At 37.1% G+C, this 17,768-nt stretch overlaps 1 protein-coding gene across 5 annotated transcripts in view; it reads left to right on the top strand.

Moving 5' to 3' along the window:
* RAB28 (RAB28, member RAS oncogene family) overlaps positions 1-17,768 on the top strand; it is a 111,690-nt gene that overhangs the window by 72,946 nt on the left and 20,976 nt on the right. For all 5 annotated transcript variants that reach the window (XM_018049731.1, XM_018049732.1, XM_018049733.1 and 2 more), the window contains exons 5-6: positions 9,699-9,802; positions 16,493-16,570. In XM_018049731.1, coding sequence (XP_017905220.1) covers positions 9,699-9,802; positions 16,493-16,570 — 182 coding nt within the window. The remainder of the gene's footprint in view (positions 1-9,698; positions 9,803-16,492; positions 16,571-17,768) is intronic.

The following is a 17,768-nucleotide window of genomic DNA, read 5'->3' as shown; positions in this document are numbered from 1 at the left end:
CATCTGTTTTGCCCTTCCGGCTCCCTTCTCCTCTTAGTAGCCAGAGTAAATTTTTCCGAAATGCAAAGATCACATTGTGTTCTTGCGTACAGCCCTCCAGGGACTTTGCTTTGCCGTGTTTCAGTGACATCTTTGTGTTATACCACACATACCCACACGCGCTCAGTACGCTTCTTTGTTTTCCTCAGTTGTACTCAGTCATTTTCCTCTTTTACATTGTGTCCTAGTGACAGAAACATTTTTCTCTTCCAGCTTCCTCCTAACCTGGTTGGCTTATTCTCATCTTTCAGATCTCAGACCAAAGAGATCTTTCATGGCTACTTTATAAAATTGTCATAGTTGCCATGGCGAATTCAAGTCAATGTATGGCAAAACCAATACAATATTGTAAAGTAAAATAAATAAATTAATTAAAAAATATTGTCATAGTTGCTATCTTGCTTCTTGTCACTCTGTTACTCTCTATCCGCTCAACAACCCCCCACACACACACAATTTCTGATTATAATTGTTGCATTGACTTGTTTATGTATTTGTTTACTTGTTTCAGTCTTTCTCCCTCCTGAATGTGAGAGTAGGGATAGTGTCTATTTTGTTCTCTAATTTATTGCTTACACCTAGCATAATACTTGACATAATAGGTGTTTATATTTATTTAATAAACTAATTTTAAGGTGATCCATTTTCTTTTAAAGAAATACATGAACTATTTTCTTGGTAGCCTGTGATTTTTGCAACTGCATAGTTAATCTGAATCATCTTAGGTTGATTAATATGCAGTGTAATGACTAATGACTTTGTGTATAAGTATAGACCTTGCCATCTTCTATTTTTAAAGTTATAACATGACAGTGGCAACTATTTATGTATACAAGATGCCTGAACAGAAAAAAACATGTCCTATTCCTGAAATCTCCATTTATCATTTACAGTTTTCTTTTGAATAGTCTCTGAAATTAGAAACAAAAGTAGTCACTGTGTAGTTAATAGAAATACTTTGAGTCCAGCAAGGGAAAGTTGAAGGTTTTCCAGTGTATATCATCACCTGTAGGATTTCCTTTCAGTGCTTATATTTTGGCTCAGATCGACTGGAATATATGAGGTACGATAAATGAAAGTGTAGTGGTGTTTTTGTTATCTACACGTATATGAACCTCTTAGTATCCTATAAAGACCCTTATGCACCAGCCCTGCTGATTTTACCATCTCTTGGAAGCCAGGTTCTTCAGATGCTTTTGTACACGTTCCTTGGTAAAGAGTGTGTGTCTCCTCTGTTTCCAAGACTGGGTAATTTTTCCTCATCCTTCAAGAGTTAGCTGAAGCATCAGCTTCTCTTGTGAGATCTTTCTTGTCCCCATGTGCAGTCTTAGAAGTTTTCTGTATTGCTCCTATTGTACCTTATCTTATACAGACCACTGCTGTTCTCTTGGTCTTAGAATGTCATTGTATAATATCTTTCCACATGTGTTCCTCTCAGTCGTCTTAGCAGTTAGCACTTAGAAGGCCCTGGATAAATAGTTCAGGAATAAATAGATTAATGACAGTAATACTTATTATATGCCGGTCACATACTGTGTACCTTGCTATGTACCAGTCATTGTTCTATGTGCTTAGTCATTTTATCTTGGAGAAGGAAATGGCAACCCACTCCAGTGTTCTTGCCTGGAGAATCCCAGGGACGGCGGAGCCTGGTGGGCTGCTGTCTCTGGGGTTGCACAGAGTCAGACACGACTGAAGCGACTTAGCAGCTTAGCAGTCATTTTATCTATTACATATTAATATTATGTGGTAGGCACTATTGTTGTTGCCATTGCATGAGCAAACTGAGAGAGGTTGGTTGTTCAAGGTTCCACAAACAGAAACCACAAGGCATCAAGCCCAGGCACTTTGGCTCTGCAGACTGTATTCTTTACTACATCTCCTACATCCTTTCCAAATAAATTGTGAATGATTGACGAACCATAGTTTCTTCTATTTTTGCCATAATGCAAACATTTGAGAAGTTCGGAAAAGTTATTTCTTTTATTGAGACTAGTGTTTATATATAATCTACCACTCCAGAGAGTAAAATAGTAACAAAGATCATCTATTGGAATATGAAAAATATTGTTGTAATGATACTTATTTTATGATGATATTTGACATAATGTCATTTTTATCAAGGTTGTGTATTGTTTATTAAACACCATTCACTTTCTGTTACTCATCAAAATCTGTTTTTATATCCTGATATAAAGGCCACTTTATCCTGAAAGTTATCAAAATAAGTAAATTTTGAACCATCACATCAGTTTAGGGGATTAGTGTCCCATTGGAATCAGCAGGACCAAATGAAGGATGAAAGTGACAGCTTTAGATTCAAAACTCTCATGTGTTGCTTCTAAATCAAAGCTTTGTTCTTCATTAAAACCAAAAGAAAGCATCTTAAGAATATATCATAAAATATCATGGTTGAAATGATATGGCTTTGATTTGCTTTAAAATAAGAATGTGGATATGGATGAAACAAGATTTGTCATGACTTGATAGTTTTTCAGATATTTTGTATCTTCCAGCAAAATGTATTAACAAAAGGAGAATGAACTTTTGTTTTCATACTGTTTTCCATGTACATATTACTTGAACTGTTTAATGGCAGAAGAAAGAACATTTCTCCAGTGGTTTATATTTGGTTTGTATTTGTTTCCCTGGTAACTAAAAATGTAATTGCCTTTCAATTTATAATTAAGTTTGATGTAATTTTTAAACTGTTTAGTTGAATATGACATAATCAGAATCTAAGAGATGACTGTAATGCTGGATTATATGATCTCACTAATTATAACTTCAAGTTTTCATTAGTTAATAACTCAAGACCCAATATAGGCTCAGGAAGAGGTTTATTGTTAACAAGAGTGATGAAAATCTATATTTTATGTTAGTTAAGGTAATTAGTGGTAAAGAATCTGTTCAATCCCTGAGTCGGGAAGATCCCCTGGAGAAGGAAATGGCAACCCACTCCAGTATTCTTGCCTGGGAAATTCCATGGACAGACGAGCCTGGAAGGCTGCAGTCCATGGCATCACGAAAGAGTTGGATATGACTCAGCAACTAAACACCACCACCAACAGTCTGTATTAGTTAAGGTAATGCTAAATGCTATAAACAGACTGTCCCTGAAGTTTCAATATCTTAACACAATAACAATTTATCTCTTACTTACATAAAGACCAAACCCTGGTACTGCTTATCAGTGGCTCATCTCCCTTTCAGAAACCCAGACTCCTTCCATTTTTCTGGAACTGCCATTTTCAACAGATGGCTTCATAGATTACTGTGAAAAAGGAAAGTAAGGACTATCACACTAGGGGTCAAGCCTAGCAGTGATCAGTTCAGTTCAGTTTGGTCACTCAGTCATGTCTGATTCTTTGCGACCCCATGGACTGCAGCACGCCAGGCCTCCCTGTCCATCGCCAACTCCTGGAGCCCACCCAAACTCATGTCCATGGAGTCAGTGGTGCCATACAACCATCTCATCCTCTGTCGTCCCCTTTTCCTCCTGCCCTCAATCTTTCCCAGCATCAGGGTCTTTTCTAAGGAGTCAGCTCTTCACATCAGGTGGCCAAAGTATTGGAGTTTCAGCTTCAACATCAGTCCTTCCAGTGAGCACCCAGGACTGATCTCCTTTAGGATGGACTAGTTGGATCTCCTTGTAGTCCAAGGGACTCTTCAAGAGTTTTCTCCAACACCACAGTTCAAAAGCATCAATTCTTCAGTGCACGGCTTTCTTTATACTCCAACCCTCACATACATACATGACTACTGGAAAAACTGTAGCCTTGACTAGACAGACCTTTGTTGGCAAAGTAATGTCTCTGCTTTTATATGCTGTCTAGGTTGGTCATAACTTTCCTTCCAAGGAGTAAGCATCTTTTAATTTCATGGTTGTAGTCACCATCCTAAGTGATTTTGCAGCCCCCAAAAATAAAGTCAGCCACTGTTTCCACTGTTTCCCCATCTATTTGCCATGAATTATAGTAAAAATTGTACATATTTATTTTTCAAACAGCTTTCCAACTTCTTATCCAAATTATTCTTGTTAGCCAAAGTTAATTGGCTTCTAAGACTTCCATCTCATGAACCATGTGATTTTTAAGAATATAGCAGATAGATTTAGTATCTTGATAACTTATTTTCTTTTGTTCCATTTTAATTTCCAGGTTAAGGTGAGTGAGCTAAGGGATTTGGGGGAGGGGCTGGGCAGAGTTGGTTTTGACAGTGAAAAATTTGGGTTTTCTTGTCTGTCTAACACCGTCTTAGAATTTTTTCATCTCATGGTTTTTTAATCTCCATTTATGTCAGCTACAGAAGAAAGCCTTTGACATTGTTATTATTGATTTACTTCCTTCATTCTTACCCTATACAGTTCTGTCCTTCACTTTTCAGACCCCTGTTTCTGCCCTTTCTTAACTTCTGAGATTCTTCTATTGGGTCTTCAGGAACTTACAAATGAGATATCAGTAAAATTCCTATACTCTCAACATCTTCCTTGAACCAGGCTTTCCTAGTAGCTCAGACGGTAAAGCGTCTGCCTACAATGCGGGAGACCTGGGTTTGATCCCTGGGTCGGGAAGATCCCCTGGAGAAGGAAATGGCAACCCACTCCAGTATTCATGCCTGGAAAATCCCATGGACCAAGGAGCCTAGTGGGCTACAGTCCACGGGGTTGAAAGAGTCGGACACGACTAAGTGACTTCACTTCACTTCTGTCACTTAGCTCTCCTGTAAGGACAGCGCTGCCGTCTCCTGAAGCTCCTTCAAATATTGACATCTCTGCCTTATCACTAGTACTGGAGGGTGGGTAGTGACCTTATTGTTATTGCTCTTTCCAGATCATTTTTCATCTTGCCTAAAAACCTTTAGATTTGACTATCAAGCTGTATGATTATACATCAGCCAACCCCTGAATCACTCACTACCTTGAATTTCTTAAAGATTTTGGTTCCTGGGTCAGTCACTGCATTACTGTTGCTATCTTGATTAGCAATTTTAGTTGCATACAGATTATCCTTTTAATACTTTGGTCTCTCAGTTCCTTGAATTCATCATCTGCTATAATGTTGCCACCTATCAACACTAACATAGTTTTTTTTAATTTATTTTTTTGTTGAAGGATAATTAATTGCTTTACCGAATTTTGTTGTTTTCTGTCACACCTCAACATGAATCAGCTATAGGGATACATAGTTATTCTGAAGACTTACTGTCTCCATAATATCAATTATCACTTTCATGTGTCCTAGTTTGTCTGTTATCTCTCATCTTTGGTAACCCAATTCCAGTAATTTTTAAATCCACTTAAGACTTTAACATTGCTTAATCTTATCAATTTTTCATTTTCTGGATCCCCCTTCTTATCTAACTTAAATTCCATGCTCTTGTCAATATAATCTACTCCTAACATTTTCTATTTTCAATTACCTGCCTTTCTTTTCTATAAATGTACGTGATTGGGAAAACTCCAGCACTGCTTAACTGCAAATGTTTATCTGCTCAGCACCTACCTACAATACACTGTTTCATTTAAAATCCAGGTTAAACTATCCTCAAGTGATTCTCTTTATCTTCTACATCCATGTCAAATCCATTCGTATTTCTTACTCACTTTTTAATTCCCAAAATATATTGAGAATCTACCCTACTTTTTATCATCTCTCTTGCTCCTACTCTTGTCCAAACTACGGTCTTCTCTTTCCTAGAGTTTTACTGTAATCTTACTCAGTGTCTTCTCTGCTTTACATTTAATTACAGTTTATTTCCCAGTAGCTTAGCAGTAAAGAATCCACCTGTAATGCCGGAGATGCAAGTTGAGAAGATCCCCTGGAGAAGGAAATGGCAACCCACTCCTGATTCTAGCCTGGGAAATCCCAAGGACAGAGAAGCCTGATGGGCAGTCCATGGGGTCACGAAAGAATAGGACAGGACTTGGTGACTAAAACAACAAACAGTGGTTTATTCAGCAGCCCCAACCTTTTAAACTGTAAGATTACAGCTTAAAAATTTTTTTTTTCCTTACAAACCTCCCACTAGCTTTGCATCTCTCTTTCAGTGACTTATATAGTTGCTGGCTTTTAAAACTTCATTTCCTGGTGTTTCCCTCTCTTGCTAACTCATCAGCCACTCTGGCCTCCTGGCTTTTCTTTGAGTGTGGTAAGTGTGGTCTTCACCTTAAGGGTCTTTGGCCTACGTGTTTGAAAGAGTAATTCATCTCATGTATATTTTATTTTTTTTCAATAAGATATATCAACATTTGCAATACTCTGTAATTTACTTGTGTGTCTGTTTCTCTGAATTAGAATGTAAGGTCATTGTTACATATGCAGCTCTTAGGACAATGCCTAGCCATGTCTGTGTTTGTGTTAGTTTGCTTAGTTGTGTCCGACTCTCTGCGACCCCACAGACTGTAGCCCGCCAGGCTCCTCTGTCCATGGAATTCTCCAAGCAAGAATACTAGAGTGGGTTGCCGTTTCCTCTCTGTGCCTAGCCATAGTAGGCACTCAAATATTCGCTGAATGAGTAGAGTGAGTGATCAGTAAACTGGTTATCCATTGAAATTGTTAAGCATACTTTAAGCAGGGTATAGTATAGTAGAGCTGAAAGAAAGTTGTGTATTGCAATGTTAATGCCCATGATCTTCAGTTGTTTAGATATTGGAAGGATATACACTAAAATGTTAACAGTAGTTGTCTCTAGTTAGTGACATTTTTTATATCCTTTTGAAAATTATTTTTCTGAATATTTGGGAAATGTTTATGTATTAATGCTGTTGGAAGGTTTTAATTCCCTTTTTAAAAATAAAATGCAGGAACTAGCTGTATTAAAATAAGAAAATAATAAGAGTAAGTATTTTATTAAAAAAAAATTAATAAGATACTGGTTCACTGAAGCAGAGTCCCCAGCCCTTGGGTCATGGACTGGTACCACTCTTTGGCCTGTTAGCAACCAGGCTGTACAGCAGGAGATGAGCAGCGAGCAGGTAAGCAAGCAAAGCTTCATCTGTCTTTACAGCCATTCCCTGTTGCTCACATTGCCTCCTATCAGATGAGCGACAGGCATTTTCATAGGAGTGAGAACCCTACTGCTCTTGAATTGGTCATGGAAAAAATTGTCTTCCAAGAAACTGGTCCCTAGTGCCAAAAAGGTTGGGGACCACTGCACTGAAGGATATAAGGGAAATTAAATCATATCAGTAAGATTGTTAACACATGTATGCTAGATGAATCTGGATAATAATTTTAAGGATGCTTTCAGAAATCGAAGAAATGAAAGAATTTACCAGTATCTCACTGTAGTTTCATTGACAGAATTTATTTATTTCTGGATTATTTAAAATGAAGTACTCTAGTAACTAGGGCTTTCCTGGTGGCTTAGCAATAAAGAATCCTCCTGCCAATGCAGGAGACATGGGTTTAATCCCTGGGTCGGGAAGATCCCCTGGAGAAGGAAATGGCAACCCACTCCAGTATAGTGCCTGGGTAATCCCATGGACAGAGGAGCCTGGTGGCTATAGTCCTTGGGGTTGCAAAAGAGTCGGATACAGCTTAGTGACTGAACAACAATGGACTCTAGTAATTAAGGCCTTTTAATTTTGCTCACTAAATTCTAACACAACAGAGGAAAACAATGGTCAGTCAAATTCTGCGAGGGCCTTTTCTATATCTGCTGTGTCATTCTCAACATCTCTGTTATTTCAGATGACTTTTATATTTCTTAACTGTCTGTTATATTCCTAATACTGGTGGTAATTTTTTTAGGACCTGGATTGTATCTTTTTCCTCTTTGGGTTCTCACTGCCTACCATAGTGCTTGGTATATCATAAATACTTACTGAATAATTTTTTTATCAATTGGTTAGTTATAATTATTAGTCTCTAATGATTATCTTTGTTAGGAAAAAAACTTTTGGCTAGTAAATCCCCCAGTGCTATATGGATAAATTTATAGTAGTTTATCTACGTAAGTAATTGAGGAGTTATCTGGTAGGGCTGGTGGAGAATGAAGAGAAGAAAGGAAGGAAGAAAAGACACAGCCATGGCGGACTGTTCCATTAGAAAAGACAAATGCCCATGCATGTTGAATGACAGACTTTTTTTTAATTGGACAGTGATCTCACTGGGGAATTTTCCTAGTGACATGATTTGTTCTTACTCTTGTTGAATTAGGAAAGTATTCTAACTTCAGTATTATGGTGAACTAGATGTACAAATGTCAGTGCTAATAGCTTAGTATTTTAGTCGTCAACAAATTGATGCCTGTGGTATCTGGACATTTTTTGGCCTCTTCTTGTAAATAAAGTCTCAGTGATGTTTAAGGAACAGCAAGTTGTGGCCAGAAAAGAAAAAAGGTGCATATTATCCTAGTTAGGCAGTATAAATGGGGCTCAGGAATCCCCCAGTAGATCAAAAATCTCCTAGAGAAAGATCTCTTGAGCTTACAAACTAAAGACCTTCAATGTAATTTCAAATAAAGCCTTTTACATAGTATGAGAGCCTTTTTTAGTTGATAATCAATTGCCACTATTATGTAAGCTTACTAGATTTGCAAATTTACAAGTTTTTACAAGTCAGTTGGGTCCCTTCCTCAGGAAATCAGTTTAAGTTTTTTTTTCCTATATTGACTCAAAGAGCCTAGTTGTCCTTAAATCCTGTGACTATATTTGCCTTATAATTTGACGGCATTGAATCAACACCCTTATAGGGTTTGTAGTGTTGTAAAAAGAGAAACTGTTCAATAAAAGATCACATTTGAAAAAATTAGACTGTGTTGGATAAAACCAGTATTGGATATGAGTACTATGCTTTGCTTTAAAGCACCTACCACTATTCAAGAAAATATATTCTGGCCCATTACTGCTTTCCAAATGGACACTTTTAGAATTGGAAAGCAAATGAGCTATGTCTTTGTGAAATTAAGCAGTAACTGTAAATAAAGTAAGTATATAATGAAATATTGCTATCTTTTGGCAGAAAATTGATAATGTGCTTGTGTTAACATTAAAGTTTATAGAGACTATAGAACTATTGTAATTAATGTATTAAGGTACTTAAATTTTCAAACCAAATATGCTGTGGTAAGTATATGTAACAATTAATCACTATGTTTAAATGCATTATACTAATGCATATTTTTGCATATCATCAAATGTGCCTCAAACTATATAGATAATAGGAATGATCTTTCAGTTTTCTGGGCACTTAACATGTGCTGGTCATTGTGCATGAAAGTGAAAGTCACTCAGTTGTGTCTGACTCTTTGCAACCCCGTTGAGACTATACAGTCCGTGGAATTCTCCAGGCCAGAATACTGGAGTGGGTAGCCTTTCCCTTCTCTAGGGGAATCTTCCCAAGCCAGGGATCAAACCCAGGTCTTTGGCATTTCAGGCGGATTCTTTGCCAGCTGAGCCACCAGGGACGCCCCATTGTGCACTAAACATGGATTAATTCTCAAAAAACTTTGTATATGATAGGTCCATTTGTTTTTCCCAGCTTTTAGATTTAGAGACTGAAGCATAAAGAGACTAAAAGAATTGCCCCAAATTATACTGCTAGTGTCTAAACTGGGGTATAATATTGGAAAAGAAGTCACATTTAAACTTGTTAAATATTTATTGATTAACTTTATTATTGAATTTGGTTCTCTGTTTTTGTTCATCTTTCTAGTTGATTTGGAGCATATGCGAACAGTAAAACCTGAAAAACACTTAAGATTTTGCCAGGAAAATGGTTTTAGTAGCCACTTTGTCTCAGCAAAGACAGGAGACTCTGTAAGTAAGATAATGAATGCTGAATATTATAAGTAATGTTTTACTTTTATTTACTAATATTCATAGGAAGTACACTTCCATTGCTTAACTTTTAGATTAATTCCTATTGAAGACATAAAATACCTTAGGTTATATACAGCATGCTTATTCTGTTGATACTCCTCTTATTTATTTAAAATAATTTCATGATTCTTTTAGGGAATTAAAAATATAAAAGTTAAAAAGAATATAAATAGCTCATAATCTCAGCCTCCAGAGATGATCATTCATAACCTCATATGATAGTCTCGTTTTCTGATGCTGCTGCCACCACGGCTAGTGGACTGCTGTTTACTGAGTGCCTACTTTGTGATGGGCATGTACTACTTTGATTATCTCTATTTAGTTGTTAATTAATTGCATTTGATTGGATGCTTATTCTGTAAATCACCCTAACCATTTAAATAAGTTTAGAATGATGTTAAAATATTTTTTAATTAGTCTAAAATATCTTCACATATAAGTCAGATTTATTTTCCAGCAATCATAAGTAATTATCTCTGTTTTATAGAGTAGTTTTAGAGAGGTTATGTTGTGGGGGTTCAGGGTACACAGAATAAGTGATGGAGATAGGATTTGTAAACCTAAGGATTGACCTTCCAGTGTTTACCATATTAACTATGCTAAATGTTTATTTTTTTAAAAATTGAGATCATAATATAGAAATAATTTTGTATTTTTTTGTTTAATATGTTTATTCATAGAAAGTTTTCTCATGTCACTTAATATTACTAAATAGATTAAAAACCCACTAGATTTAATAATCCATTGAATAAATGTTCAGATTTATTCAACCAGGTCCCTATTGTTGGATATATAGATTGTTTCCAAATTCAAAACATTGTAAACTTTTGCAGAATTTCTGATGTAAAATTTTGTCTGTAAGTTTTGATTATTTCCTTGGAAGGGAATTGAAACCTTTTGCCAAATTACCACCAGAAAGCCTAAGTTAATTTATATTACCATCAGCATTGTATGAAAGCCATATCACTGTAATCTTTTTTAACATTCAGAATTTATTTATTTTTAAAACTTTGTCAGTTTGATAGACAAGGGATTAAAAGGTATTTTACTATTTAAATTTCTTTGACTGCTCTTGAGGTTGAAATTTTTAAAATTTTATTACCTACTTTCTGCTTATATCTGTTTATAATATTATATACTTATTGTAACTTTATTTATTGTTGATTTTCTGCTTATTACCTGTTTATTGTATTTTTGTTGCTTTTTAAAATTTTCTATGACCATTTTTGTGTTAGGGATAACGTAACAGCCATTTGTCATAATTTTTGCAAATATTCTCTTTCTACTGCCCAGATTTTTGTTTGATCGTTAATTTTCTTGACATTTCCAACCAGAGGACGTTTGAATTTTTCTGTGGTTTAATCTTCTTGATGTTTTTCCTGTATGATTTCATTGATGGTTTTTATGCTTAGGAAAAATATTAAATAATATAAAAGGTATTTATTCTTTTGAGGGATCAAACATTTAAAAATGTGATATGTTAGCACCCTTTACCCAGGACAATGCTAATGTGGGACACCTACCTACTTTAAAAATGTATACAGTATCAATGTTCCTTGATAAACCTATCCATGGATTGGGTTTTTACCCTCACTTATCTTCCTGGGGGTCTCTTATCAGTTTAGAATTATTTTAACTTCCGGTATTTTAGCTTGTGTTTAACCACTTAGTATATTTTGTGTACTTATGTTGAATGACTTTTAAAAATCCTCATTGTTTTCTTTTTAAATGCAACTTTGAAATGGTTTGTTCTCGTGAAATCAGTTTATGTCGTCTCCAATCACAGATTACTTCACTTCATTGCTTGAGAAGTTGATCTCCAGTCTTACTGTACTTTCTCTGATACTACCTTTGTCATAATTCTTAGTGGTGTCAGTATCGTTGTTCACCACCCCACCTCATCCATGCTCCCACATGCTACTGTAGCCCTTCTGTTATCTCCTGTCTCAGTATCAGGCATGCAAATCACTGACCAGCTTGAATGCCCTAGTCCAGTCAGTCTGCAGCCCCTGCAGGGCCTACATGACAGTGATCCTAACACTTGCCCCTGACCTTTCGTGTCCTCATTTTCCTTTCTTCCTTACTCGTGGTCAGTCAAAATCATTACCATGCAGTACTCTGTCTGTCAGTTTCCTTTCCCGTCAGTCACTTTATCTAACTTATTTGACTAAACCTTGACCATGCCCCTTTATATGGTTGCATTCATGTATTTGAACATGATGAGAGAAAAAAGCTTAGAGGCATGTTGGAGGTTTCATTACCGTCCACAGTCAGCTCACCTCAAGTGGACCTTAATGCTGCTTAGAACTTAGGTCTTTAGGCCATTGCCTCTCTCCTTCACCTAAACGAGTGTTCCATAGCTTCTCTTCTCAAATTTTCAAACCTTCATCATCCGTTCTCTTAGCTGATTCCCTTGTTTCTTATTTTATTAAAAAAATATTGAAACAAAGGGAAGACAACTTTAACATACTCCTGCCACCTCGTTTCCCCCAGCTCTCCTTCCCACCCACTGTCCATTCCCACCTCTCTGTCTCCTCTGAGATTCCTGTGGATTGGGCTGTCTCTGCTGGTAGCTAGGCTCAACTTCTCCCTTGTGCATTAGTCCCATGTCTCTTTGCCTAGTAACAAACATGGCTTAAAATTCTCACTCCGGCATCGTTTTTTTCCCATCTACTGGATTATTCTATCAGCACACGAAATGTTATGACTTCTCTTACCTTAAATATAAGAAAATGCTTGATCACCCACATCGTTAGCTGTTTCTTACTCTTTGCTACTTACCAGTAGAATGTTTTCAAAGAGCTGTCTCCAGTTCTCTCCTCCCGGTTTGTCTTGAACAGTTCCAGTCAGACTTTTGCCCCTAATATTTCACCCCCAGATGCTCTTATTAAGGTCATCAGTGACCTCCTTTTTGTTCAATTCAGTGGCCAGTTCTTAGTCCTCATCTTACTTGATTTAGTTGCAGCGAATAAAATAGTTGATCACTCGCTCCTCTGTTCACTTAGTTTCCAGAATACTACATCTTCTGGTTTCCCTCCTACCTTGCTAACTACTCTCTTATCGCCTTTGCTGATTCCTTCATTGAATTGCCCTAGGCACAGTCCTTGGATATCTCTCTTTTTTAAACTTATTCCCTTTGTGACCTCATCTAGTCTCATGGCTTTGGCCAGACTTCTTCCCTGAACTCCAGACTCATTTACCCCAGCACTCCTGCTTAAGTGTCTTAAGAGTCAGTCCCAGTTTAATGCAGGATTCAGGTCCAGAACTGAACTCTTGATATTTTTTCCTCAGATCTTTTCCAGTCTTCCCCACTTCAATAAATGGTAGGTCTCCTATCTTGCTAAGAACAGGAAAATTTGGGGGTCATCCTTGACTCCTTCTGGTATGTCTTTGACATACCACAACTCTCACCAAGTCCTGTTGGTTCTGCTTTCAAAATGTGCCCATAATCTGGTGACTTTTCTTGCTATTGCCACTGCTGCTACTTTGTTTCAGGCCTCCATCATCTCTTACATTAGTGTTCTTACCAATTTCTCTTTTTTACCCTTGATCTTCTATAGTGAATATTCAGTACAACAACCAGATTGACCTTGTAAAAACCTCAGAGTGAATGAAAGCCAAAGTCCTCCGCATAATAGCCCAACAGATCTTGCCTGCTTTGTTAAGCTTACCTAATGCTCTTAGTCACTCTGCTGTTTTTCTTTTTACAGTCTTCCCTTTCTCTCCATTTCGCCACACTAGCTTTCCTGTTTCTCCTTGAACTTTGACCATCAGTGAACTACAATATGTCATGCTCTTTGGGGTACAAATGACATAAGCCTTTTGGGGACATCATCTCTTTTTGATTAGAAGTTAAAATTAAGTTGTTGAAAGTGAAAGTCGTTCAGTCCTATCTGACTCTTTGCGATGCCATGGACTGTACAGTCTGTGGAATTCTCCAGGCCAGAATACTGGCGTGGGTAGCCTTAATGAAGTTGTGATAAATATTCAGTAAGTAGTCATGAGTACAAAAAGTTCTTCACGACCCAGATAATCATGATGGTGTGGTCACTCACACTCACCTAGAGCTAGACGTCTTGGAACGTGAAGTCCAGTGGGCCTTAGGAAGCATCACTACGAACAAAGCTAGTGGAGGTGATGGAATTCCAGTTGAGCTTTTTCAAATCCTAAAAGATGATGCTGTGAATGTGCTGCACTCAATATGTCAGCAAATTTGGAAAACTCGGAAGTGACCACCGGACTGGAAAAGGTCAGTTTTCATTTCAATCCCAAAGTAAGGCAGTGCCAAGGAATGCTCAAACTACCACGCAATTGCACTCATCTCACACGCTAGTAAAGTAATGCTCAAAATTCTCCAAGCCAGGCTTCATTCTGCAATATGTGAACCGTGAACTTCCAGACCTTCAAGCTGGTTTTAGAAAAGGCAGAGGAACCAAAGATCAAATTGCCAACATCCGCTGGATCATTGAAAAAGCAAGAGAGTTCCAGAAAAACATCTATTTCTGCTTTATTGATTAAGCCAAAGCTTTTTTGACTGTGGGGATCACAATAAACTGTGGAAAATTCTAAAAGAGATGGGAATACCAGACCACCTGACCTGCCTCTTGAGAAACCTGTAATGCAGGTCAGGAAGCAAGAGTTAGAATTGGACATGGAACAACAGACTGGTTCCAAATAGCAAAAGAAGTATGTCAAGGCTGTATATTATCACCCTGCTTATTTAACTTCTATGCAGAGTACATCATGAGAAACGCTGGGCTGGAAGAAGCACAGGCTGGAATCAAGATTGCCCGGAGACATATCAGTAACCTCAGATATGCAGATGACACCACCCTTATGGCAGAAAGTGAAAAGGAACTAAAAAGCCTCTTGATGAAAGTGAAAGAGGAGAGCGAAAAAGTTGGCTTAAAGCTCAACATTCAGAAAACGAAGATAATGGCATCTGGTCCCATCACTTCATGGGAAATAGATGGGGAAACAGTGGAAACAATGTCAGACTTTAATTTTGGGGGGCTCAAAGATCACTGCAGATGGTGACTGCAGCCATGAAATTAAAAGACGCTTTCTCCTTGGAAGGAAAGTTATGACCAACCTAGACAGCATATTAAAAAGCAGAGACATTACTTTGCCAACAAAGGTCCGTCTAGTCAAGGCTATGTTTTTTCCAGTAGTCATGTATGGATGTGAGAATTGGACTATAAAGAAAGCTGAGCGCTGAAGAATTGATGCTTTTAAACTGTGGTGTTGGAGAAGACTCTTGAAGAGTCCGTTGGACTGCAAGGAAATCCAACTAGTCCATCCTAAAGGAGATCAGTCCTGGGTGTTCATTGGAAGAACTCATGTTGAAACTGTAATACTTTGGCCACCTGATGTGAAGAGCTGACTCCTTAGAAAAGAACCTGATGCTTGGAAAGATTGAGGGCAGGGGGAAAAGGGGACGACAGAGGATGAGATGGTTGGATGGCATCACCAACTCAATGGACATGGGTTTGCATAGACTCTGGCAGTTGGTGATGGACAGGGAGGCCTGGTGTGCTGCGGTTCATGGGGTCCAAAGAGTCGGACACGATTGAGTGACAACTGAACTGAACTGAGTCATGAGTAAGTAGGGGTCAGAATAAACTTGGATATTTTGGGAGCAAAGACAGAATATGCAGACAAGCAAAGACTGTATTGGAGCTCCAGGAATCCTAGTGGACCCCAGATAAGCTATCTATGTAGGAAAGGATGTTTATAGAAGTCTTTGCATTTTTTTGTTTCATGATACTGGATTGTGAAAGTGAAGGTCACTCAGTGGTGTCCAACTCTGCAACCCCGTGGACTACACAGTCCATGGAGTTCTCCAGGCCAGAATACTGGAGTGGGTAGCCTCTCCCTTCTCCAGGGGATCTTCCCAACTGAGGGATTGCACCCAGGTCTCCCGCATTGCAGGCAGATTCTTTACCAGCTGAGCCACAAAGGAAGCCCAAGACTACTAGAGTGGGTAGCCTATCCCTTCTCCAGTGGATCTTCCTAACCCAGGAATCAAACCAGGGTCTTCTGCATTGCAGGCTATCAGGGAAGTCGTATACTGCTACTTTTCTGTTTGACAAAATACAGTAAAGGATACTAATTTTTTTGCTCCACAGAGAATTTATTAAAATTGATTAGAACCTTAGAGATTATGAGAGTGGAAAGTAAGACCTTTCAAGGTAGGCTAATGCCATATCAAAAGATCAGTGTAAAATTGGCAGTGAAAAACTTTCCCCAGGTAGTAAAATATAGACTACTTTCATTTTCTTCAGGACTTACAGCAGTTTATTATTTGGCTAGTAGTCTTTTTTTTTAATGTTGTAGTTGTAATTAATTATGTTAACTCTTTAAAAGTGTAAGTTTTTCAGGATAAATGTGTAAATTTAGACCAGCTCAGTGAAGTGTATGAATTTTCAAATTATGGTTTAATCATTTAAAAAATTATTATACTTAAAATGTTGCTGTATTTGACAAATAGAGCTATTTTTGAAACAACCTGGTACATCATATTTTTTGCAGTTCTTGCTGTTTATCATTTTTTAGAAAGTTCAATTTGTTTGAAGGTAACTTAGGCATGCCTGTTTTAAATCATTTAAACCTGTTTTTGTTATGCAGGTCTTCCTGTGTTTTCAGAAAGTTGCTGCTGAAATCCTTGGAATCAAGTTAAACAAAGCAGAAATAGAACAGTCACAGGTGATTATGTTGAACTGTATACTTAAAAAGATAATTTATTTCTTAAAAGACATTAATTTTCACTCTGAATCCTTTTACATTTATGCATTCTATGTACATATCCCTAACAGCCTTAAAAATAGATTGTGTGTATGAGTCATTGTTTATTGCAGAAGATGGAGGGTGTTAACTTTTTGCCAAATGATGATACCCTTGAAACCTCATTTTGTCATTTTTTTTTGTCGGAAAAATGAGATTAATGTAATAAAAATTTCATCAGCAGTTAAATAATGGCTAAGGAACTGACCATCTTATTTTGTACTTTTTTATTTAAGTTCTTCCATGATTAGTATATAATATCCTTTTTATGTTTTATATAAAATCCTAACTATTTATTAAAGTTTAGTCTTAAGTAGTAAGAGTTTACCCAATTTGGCATCTTCTATGTTTGCTTTGGTGAAACACTATAAAATATAGTATTTCTCTGTGTTCTTCTGTAAAATATCCTGTGTTATAGTATTAATTCTTGATGTTATTTTATTGTTAATTTAATAATGGTATTAATTATTGAAGATTGCTGAATTCTCCCCTGTTCCTAGACAGTTCTCTTAGACTAAGAAATAAACATGAATACCAAGTCAGCTGCTTAAAGATACAGCAGCACACTGCTTTACATGTTTGATTGAATAAAAAAATCAGAGCAAGAGCCTGTAGTTTAAAATTAGACTTCAGAAGTGGTTTGCTTAGAAGCAACATATATTGATAAATTATATTTTCCCTCAACCCCCTCTACTTTTTCCCTGCTTTGTGAAGCTACAAAGGTATAACAATCTTTCTCCATCCTTAAATTTTTCTTTAATTCTTTCTGAATTAATTCTGTGTCTTCTTTTCATGGTCACTCTGTGTGTGTGCATATGTGCATGTTTTTAGACAGTTTGAGTAAATATCAATTGAAAACTGTTATGCTGATATGGCTGTTTCTAGAACTTCATTAAAATATTTGGAACTCTGGAAATCTACTTTTACTTCTCACATTCAAAAGACATTTCAACACTTACTGTGGCCAGACACGGTGTTTAGCTATTTGTGCCTTATAAATTGTTCCCTTGAACAAAGTAGTTACTTGATTTGGCCTAGGAGGATGGATACAAGAAGAGAAATCAGTGATGTGCTTGACTATACAGAACTTGGCAGATTCAAGAAGTCACGTGATGCCTCT

The sequence above is a fragment of the Capra hircus genome, chromosome 6 (assembly GCF_001704415.2).
Source record: "Capra hircus breed San Clemente chromosome 6, ASM170441v1, whole genome shotgun sequence".
In the NCBI taxonomy this organism is placed as follows: domain Eukaryota; kingdom Metazoa; phylum Chordata; class Mammalia; order Artiodactyla; family Bovidae; genus Capra; species Capra hircus.
Note: the sequence above shows the minus strand (reverse complement) of the source record. Positions and strands in the feature narration are given on the sequence as shown.